This window comes from Aptenodytes forsteri, unplaced genomic scaffold (genome assembly GCF_000699145.1).
Source record: "Aptenodytes forsteri isolate BGI_AS27 unplaced genomic scaffold, ASM69914v1 Scaffold166, whole genome shotgun sequence".
NCBI classification, from domain to species: domain Eukaryota; kingdom Metazoa; phylum Chordata; class Aves; order Sphenisciformes; family Spheniscidae; genus Aptenodytes; species Aptenodytes forsteri.
This window is the reverse complement of record NW_008796110.1, coordinates 4,338,233-4,347,088: the sequence shown is the minus strand read 5'-3', so window position 1 is coordinate 4,347,088 and position 8,856 is coordinate 4,338,233. Positions and strand designations below refer to the sequence as shown.

Sequence of the window (8,856 nt, the reverse complement as noted above, 5' to 3'; positions counted from 1 at the left end):
TTGTTTGTTTATTCCCCATGCTACATGTGTTTGCATAGAGGCATTTAAGTTGGGCGATGAAGCTGTCTCACTGGCTGGAGGTCCTTTGTGCTGCTCTTCAGGAGAGTTTAAAGCCCTCTTCACCAGCTTGGCATAAACACATAAAATGTGTTTGCTCTAAAAAAAACCCCTTGAAATCACTTAACACTTCAAAGTGGTAAGTCAATAACATTTTTGATAAGACAAATCCATTATTAACAGTCCACGCAGAGGGGATATCCTTCATCTCCTGTATGTGTCCAATCTGTATTTATAAAAGTAATGATATCATTGTGAAAGCAAAAGCTGATGAAAAATTGAGAGGAAGAAATTAAGTAGAGGTAAAAAATCCATCTCTCTTCTGCTGTCTTTCATCTATAACATAAACCCTAGGGTTCACATCACTTTAAATCATGGAATTTTAAATGAGGTAGAAGCAATGGAAAACCTGAATCAGACCTATGATTATTTCTGTACTAGCCATTATTGCCAGTTTGAGAAGCAGCGTTTGTACTTTGTAACTGTTTAGAGTCTAAAACTTACATGGTCTTATATTGTATCCTTATTTCTGTCTAACAGTAGATATCTAAAAGCAATGATGTTAACCTCCCTGTGTTTCAAAGCTTACACTTGTGAAGGAAGTATGGCTTCTTCACCACTATTTAAAGCATTTCTTTTTCTGTAACTGTCATTGAAGCTAGAGCTTCTTACAGTTCCTGAGGGGGCACATGCTAGGAATATGCCCATTCATGAGAAACGTGTTCCTAATGAGAGTTAAGAATGCAAACTCTGTGATGTCAAAACAGCAGTTACTGAAGTCAAGTGCTGGGAAGTAGAATTTTCCAAGTAAAACATATCTCCTTACTAATGCAACTTTCTGACATCGTTATTAATCCCATAAAGCCCAAAGCATTATTTTTAAGATTGTATTTTTTCAGAAACTACATCCATATTCAGCACGAAGAAGAAATGCAGAGTATTCGATTCACGTATTCAGAATCCCATTCATTGGATTTGAGGTTTACATTTTAAGTTCTTTATGTATATTTTCCATTGATTTAAAAAGATATCTTCCATTTTTTCATAAATTGTATATTACATTCAGCCAGTACTGATACATGGTAGTAAACAGCAACAGTCATAATGAAGGTTTACAGCCCAGCAGACACGCACGTAGTAGTGTGTGAGCACGCTGAGAAACCCCTCTCCTGGCAAGTTGCTGGGAGGACCACAGCCCACTCAGTTTCACAGCTTGTCTTCAGCCCTGCTCACTCTTTCCGCTTGCATAGGATACCGACACACAGAGAGTTGCTTGACAGATGTTTTTCTTTCAAGTATTTTTACAAAAGACAGAAGTGCAGTAACACTGCATAGTGGGCCAGATCTTCTAAAGACAGCAGTGGACAGAAGTGGAGGATGAAATGAGAATTGGATGCTTGTTGCAGGGATGGGATCATTTGGGCTAAGGATGAGGAGCAGAGTTAGGTATGAACATCTCCTAGAAAGAAAGGGTAGGAAAATTTTCTTTGGACATTCTGCGCTGGGCAAGAGTGGTAAAGGTTATGGTATAGGCAGTCTTCCATTGTCTTGTAATCTTCTGTGTTCAGGCTCATTTTCGCTCATTGTGAATTGTGAGTTACTTCTTCAGAGCTGACAGCTTTGACAAACATTGCTTCCTCTGTGCACTCAAGATATACTGTGCGCATTTTTATTCTCCTCAGATTTCCAAAGCACGGTTTGGGGGAATTCATTTTCGAAGCTCAGTTTCAACAATATTTTTCAAAATGGCTGGCACTGCTTTGATTTATGATTTCCATCATAACACCTACAGTAAAACAATCTGCTCTTGTTTAAAAACATTTGGTTCTTTCGCTTTTACTTTGGCTTTCTGCAAGTCATGTAAACTGCAGCAGTTTCACCACCTGCTGCCTACACTGACTCCATTTATGTTAATGCTTTAGTTCAGGTTGGGAGTGGACTTCTGAAGCAAACCTCCTGGCTGCTCCCCACTTGCCAAGCTTTGGTTCTCAAGGTAGAGTTGTCTCACTGTGTGTGACATGGGTTCATCTCAACTGATATTAAACAGGAGATGTGCTGCAGGAACGTACCTAATGCACTTCAGCAGCTGATGGGCATTCAGCCCATGGGACCAGACAGAGCTAGGCTGAGGTAAAAACCTTCTGAAAGACATATGGTATGGACATCTGGTCCTCAAACCCAACTGTTTCACTCTATAAATCCACTCATATTGGTCTGCACTACTTGCTAATATAGACACAACCATTATCTGCTCCAACGTTTGCAGGATTTATGCAGAAACTTGTATTTTGCTGCTCAAATGTAATTTGGAGCATCATGACTGAACTCCAGTTCCTTCTGGAATTCCCCATGTTCCTGCCCCAGACTGGAGCCTGCCATTGATTTCATGTATATTTCATTCCATAGCTTTTGATCAGTGCTACAACTTCCCAGTAGTTGTGCAAGTGTGATTTTCCTCCTGACATGCAAAATGTACACAGATCTTGTTCCTTGTTACTGAGCTCAATATCAGTTTTACCTTAGAAAGAGAACTTCCACATTGCCTGTGTTTCTCAGTGCTGAGATTACTTGTACTTCTGCAATTGTAAGCAATAATGGTGTCCTTTGCTTATGTAGCTTTTTCAGCTACACTAGCTGCTGGTCCACAAAGAAAAAAACTGATTAAAAGTTTTCAAATACCTGTTCAGATTTGCCAGCAGGAGCATTGATTTGGAGCATCCAGTTAATTTGTTGTAGCTGGAGGTCTTATCTCTTGTCCTCTGCAACCATGAAATACTTTTTTTTCATTTTTCCTTGGTTGATTTCAAGCTAGCATTCATACAGATAGGATAGATATTTCTCTTTTTGTTGACCAGAGAGTCGACAAACAGTATTTGCATCTTTTTCATACCTAATATACATAGATCAGCTTCTTACCATGACTATTGGTGAGCGTATGGCAATATGTAATTACATGAAGATCGCTGTTCTAAAACTTTTTTGGGGGCATAAAGATTCATAGATGCTGTAAGATTTCAGTAAGGTGTAAACAACAAAGAAGTTCTTTATGAAAGGAGGATCTTTTTATTATAATCACTTGCTTGACTGAATTGCCTTTGTTTCTACACAGAAAAAAGGCAGAACATTATCAAATCTTTTTAGCAAACTCATCTCATAGGTTTGAGGCCTTTCTGGGGGACAGGAAATAATGTTCTTCATCTCACCAGGCCTTCTGATTTCCCTCATTTCTTTCTGGCAATACTTACGAAAAGCTTCACATCCAGAGTGAAAGAACAAGCTTCCTTGGTCGGGCCACAGCATTGCCGTACTGCCTACAGCCAGCATCCTACATAACTCCACGTGCCCTGGCTCAGGACGTTGTGATGGATTACAGTGTTGGCACGACACTGTCTTCTGGGATGAGCTAAGATTATTATTGTTATCATCAGCTTCTGATGATAACACACAGAGGCACACTGATAACGACTATCAAGTCAAAGAATTTACATTCTACATAACAAAACCACAAAATATGAAACTATGAAAGTTGGAAGGAGATTATAGTTTCTCTAATTTTAATGTATTTGTTTTTATTGAACGTGATAGTGGATAGTAGGGAATTTAAAAGGAAGATGCAAAAATGGGATAATGGCATTCATCAAAAGAAGCATGGAAGAAAGTACCCAAAAGTATGCTGGTGGGAGAGAAAAAAGAGTAGTATTTTCAGTCAGTTCTAATGTCAGTGGTGGAAAGAGCAGAATAAGGGAAATGCATCTTGGGAAAAGATTCATGATGATGTTCTGAAGGAGAGACTGCAGGTGAGCAATGGGAGTGGGTATGTCAGTGGAAGGAGAAAGGAGATTTCTACTGCCTTGGGGCAACAGCAGGAGCCTGGGGAAGTCTTGGGCTGTGGCAAAAGGAAGGAGCAAAACAAACAGAGCATGGAGCGGGGAGTGCAGCCTGACTCCAAGGGACGGCCGTGGGCAGCCAGCCCGGCCCAAACTGGCAGAGACTTTCAAAGAGCCAGGGAGGGCTCTAAAGAGTTTGCTGCAGCTTGGAAAATCACCGAGCTGGCTGAAAGCAGACCTGGAAACAAGGGCCCGTCTGCAAGGATGCACAGGGCAAGCCGAGAATTGTTATTTCTGTCCTGTCTGACCCTGTTTGGAGGCTTTTCTGTTTAAAAGTTAGTTACTCTAATTTATATTTAAATTGGCTTTCTTGGTTTTAAAAACCTTCAATATTTGTTAGAAAATTCTCTATAGAAGATCTGAGCAGATTCATCTCCAATTTTTGATTGACTTGGGCTCAGAATTTCTTAAGGGAGGCTTTTGAGAGAGGTGGTGAAATGTTAGCCACTCTTTTCTCATGAAAAGCACATTGGAAATCAGGATATTGCATTATTCGCCCAGGTGATAAACTATAACTGACAGCTAATGTCCAGGACAAGTGTGACTTGAGGAGGACCTGGAAGCTTACCATGTGCCATTCCCAAGGGGACCACTGCTTGCTCGATACAGGGCTCTAATTCCCACCTGCAGGATATTCAGTTTCATAACCCCGTGACTTAAACTCATTTAGGTTTGCTTGGCTGTTGTGCCTAACAATTTCTTCTGTTGCTGTTTGCAAGAAGTAAATGGGTTTATATACCATCTGACCTGCAGTATTTCTGATGTAGCAAGGTGATACTGGTAACTCGCTTGACTTGATACTTGTTGAATAATTTAGCTCAGGTTTGTTTCTAGGTTGCTAGCTATCCAGATGAGCGTCTTGTATTACTGCCTATTGTCATGGTTACAGGACTGGCTGCATATCTTCTCCCCTCTCTGAGTTTTCTGAGTGCAATATGAGGGCTGTCCTTGCCTGGGGTACAATATAGCAAATCTTCCGCTGACAGACTTGGATGAAGCGCAGCGGCCTGTAAATGAGCACTGGCTCATTTCAGCATGTGTAATGGAATTCAAATGTGTGCATTGGATGCACTAATATTAGCTCTTAACTACTAGTAAGTGGGAAGCTAACTGAAGCAATTATATTTTCTTAGGTCTGTGCAGTCAACTCTTGGTTTTAATTAGCCCTTTGAAGTGTTACCAGAATTCCCTGTCAGGAAAAAATATTTGTATGTATGCAAACACATAAATATACACAAAATATTGTATTATTTATATTACTATATTATGTAAACAAAATATTATCAGAGCAGCTGCTAACCTCTCACACTGATCTGTAGAGTACTTGAGCATTTCTTATGGAAGATAATCCAGTCTTTGGTGAAGGACATGCTGTCTGTGTCCATGTTGTCTATGTCTGAACTGGCCACAGTGAAATGCCACGCAGCCCCTGTGCCCTGGAGAAGGTGCCCTGCTGCAGCACAGGACCTCCTGGCCGCTCTCGCCCGGCAGCTGCAAAGGGAGATGGCTGGAGTGTGCGCGCGTGGCGGCCCTCCACGGGCAAAGCCGGGCCATACAGCCAGGCTCTCCAGCCAGAGCATCACTAACCTTTTTCAGGGTAGAATCACTTCACCTTTTTCTCTCTGTGTAAGGATTTTTTAAATGATCTTATTGCTTTTGTTTATTTAAAAATCTTACTGGATGGCTGACTTCATTGGGCAGAAGGAACGTTAATGACATTCACACGATTAAAAGAGTTATTTGGAAAGGAGGGTTTTGCAGTAATTCCCAAGTTTTTTTGAATGCCAATTTCTCCCACCTGAAAGCTTCCCCCCCATTCTATTTATTATTTCTCTATATTGTGTGTGAGGGGCTTTTTGTTGTTTCCTGCTTTCACTAGAGATTCATAAGCATGTATGTATGATGTCTGAAATGGTCAAAAAGTGACTTAACTGTTGAAGGTAGGATGCAATAGTAGGTGTGCTAAGTATTGCTACAAATGAGGCCTAAAAGAAGGGCAGATACTCTGATCACAGATTGCAAACTGTGTTTTAACTATCCCACGTTAAAAAAATACATGGATGCCAGTTTAGGTTTTAAATGTATTTACCCAAAATGTTTTCATTTCTAGGAACTTTGAACCAAAAGAACTGGGGAAAGAAATATTCAGCCTGCAATGGTGCCAAACAATCTCCTATTAATATAGATGAAGATCTTACCCAAGTAAATGTGAATCTGAAGAAACTTAAGTTCCATGGATGGGAAAAGGAAACTTTGGAAGATACTTTCATTCGCAACACTGGTAAAACAGGTAAAAAGTCAGATTTCATGTTTGGACCTCGTTTAAATGAGGTCAGAAAAGTGATATAGGACAGATAATCAACCAAAGACTTTTAATGAAACATTTTCATTTCACTTTTCCTTAGCTGGTGCATTCTGAATTTATCCATTAAATAAAAAAAACAGATGATGACAATAGCCAAGCATAATAGAGCAATCACACAAATGAAAATTATGTGCACAGACAGGTAGAGTGAAAGCAGTCACATCCTTACTATCATCCCACCATGAGCACTTCATTGAAGCTAAACAGTATTTTAGCATTTGCTATGAAATAATGATAATTATTACTACATGTCTAGAATCTGTAACAAGTATACAAAAATGATTTTTTAAACGTATGAATAAATTACCTACTACTGGAAGGACTTCATGGATGAGTTGTGGTTTCAAAAAACTCAGGATGGGATTCATCTCACCTACACAGACACCTATATTATAGACACTTGCGTCTGAATTGCTCACTTAGATGACTTCTTACAGTCAAAGAAGAGAAGTAGGTGCTTTTATGGTCCGATTTGTCTTACCTATCTTAGAAATGTATTTTAGAAAGAACTGATTTATGCCTACAAGTGCCTATTTCTCCCAGCTATAAAAGAAGCTTATGGTGGCATTTACATTGTCAGACAAATCTTTCTGCAACCACTTATAAATCCAGGAGAGCAGTAACTAAAAGCTGCTTGTTGAAAGTACTGTTTCTTATTTTGGGCGTACGTATGGAGGAAGAAATCTCTTAACAACTGCCTTTGACCTTCTACCAGTTCCAGTGGGACCCCTAGACCAGCCTTTTTATTTTATTTTATTTTATTTTATTTCATTTAATTTCATTTTATTTCATTTAATTTCATTTTATTTTAGTGTCATTGTTCCTAATTTCTGTTCTTGGCCCCATCATGTACTTCCTACATACTACTCCACAAATCACTTACATCCCTCTTGCCCTACTGGCTGAGATAAATAGTGCATTTGTCTTTATTTTATTTTCAGCCTTTTTATTTTATTTTATTTTATTTTATTTCATTTAATTTCATTTTATTTCATTTAATTTCATTGTATTTTAGTGTCATTGTTCCTAATTTCTGTTCTTGGCCCCATCATGTACTTCCTACATACTACTCCACAAATCACTTACATCCCTCTTGCCCTACTGGCTGAGATAAATAGTGCATTTGTCTTTTCAAGAGATCCCTGAGGAAACATTCTTTAAAGTCCATAAAAGTGAACTGAGCTCTTCCTCATCTACAGCAATTCAGATATTATAAAAGGAACTGCTAAGCTCTGCAGTTAAAATTGTCTTTAAAGTTTTGAGGAAAGGAGTGTAATGAAACTGAACTCCATTAGTGCTGTTTTAGTAAGAGGTCAAACGATTCACAATCGCTGGAGGTGGGAAAGCCAAATGTGGGGCTTTGGTCTATTCCACCCTGCTCATTCCCTCCAGAAGACAAATGCTCAGTCCGATCTACAGTTTGCATACAGCTATGTCCAGCTGTCATCACCTCCTCCCATGGGAGACAGCTCCACAGCTAAAGGGTCTCACAGACAGGACAGTCCTCCTAGGGACTGGCTAAAATTTTCCTTTCTTGTGTTGCCTCATGATTTGTATCTAGAATTGTGATAATAATGGCGGGGGGGACGTATTTTCCTTTTTGTTAAAAACACAGGTGCTTTCAGGAAGCTATGTATTTCAGGAATTTCTTTTCTTAGACAGTCAGATTGGTGGCTAAGCCAGTTTTCTGAGCTTTTTAGCATAGTTCTGTGGCTAGTTTCAGACAACAGCAGACCAATATGATAGTGCACTTCATTAGATGACTATTTTATGAATTGCAGCATGAAATGAAACATATTTCTCCATGCTAATAGTGAAGTACCACACTTCTTACTTAGTTTAAATAACCAATTTCCTGTCAAATTGCTTATGAAATACAGGGAAATAAGTGTATCATATTAATCTTTTAGCACTTAATACTGAAATATGAGAGTCATAGATGCCTTGGCTGGCTTTTATATTGACGCTCCTTTTTTTCCCCCCCCTCTCTCTCTCTCTCTGTTCAGTGGAAATTAACCTGACAAATGATTATTATGTAAGTGGAGGTGGGTTAGACACCGTATTCAAAGCAAGCAAGATCACTTTTCACTGGGGAAAATGCAACGTGTCATCAGACGGATCAGAACATAGTTTAGAAGGACAAAAATTTCCCCTTGAGGTAAAGTACAGAATAGATTTTGACAATTTTGACGATTTGACATTCTGCAAAAAGTAATACTGTTTACTAAATACCTTTGTTTGTCGCTGGATTAAAGTCTATTTGCAAATATAATCATTCACTTAAATCCAAATTAATAATATTTAAATGATGCATTTTAGAAGGGCAGCGTAAGGCATTGTTCCGTGGCACGTTGAGAATGTCTAAACTATGTGTTTTCACACGTCTTCTAAGATGACATTAGGAGTCGGTTCTGCTAATCTGACAAAATTCAAGCTCCCACTAACAGTTAAGCTCCTATGAGTTTGGCCCATCATATTCCATAGCAGTCAGTTGTTTAAAGTATAAATGGACTTTTCAAAGCTGGGGCTTTGCTGAGAGCCCATGGG

General features: G+C 39.2%; 1 protein-coding gene across 1 annotated transcript in view; it reads left to right on the top strand.

The window, feature by feature from the left end:
• Nucleotides 1-8,856, top strand: part of PTPRZ1 (protein tyrosine phosphatase, receptor type Z1) — a 148,739-nt gene that overhangs the window by 74,503 nt on the left and 65,380 nt on the right. Inside the window, exons 3-4 of the mRNA XM_009286803.1 lie at nt 6,055-6,234; nt 8,316-8,467. Coding sequence (XP_009285078.1) covers nt 6,055-6,234; nt 8,316-8,467 — 332 coding nt within the window. The remainder of the gene's footprint in view (nt 1-6,054; nt 6,235-8,315; nt 8,468-8,856) is intronic.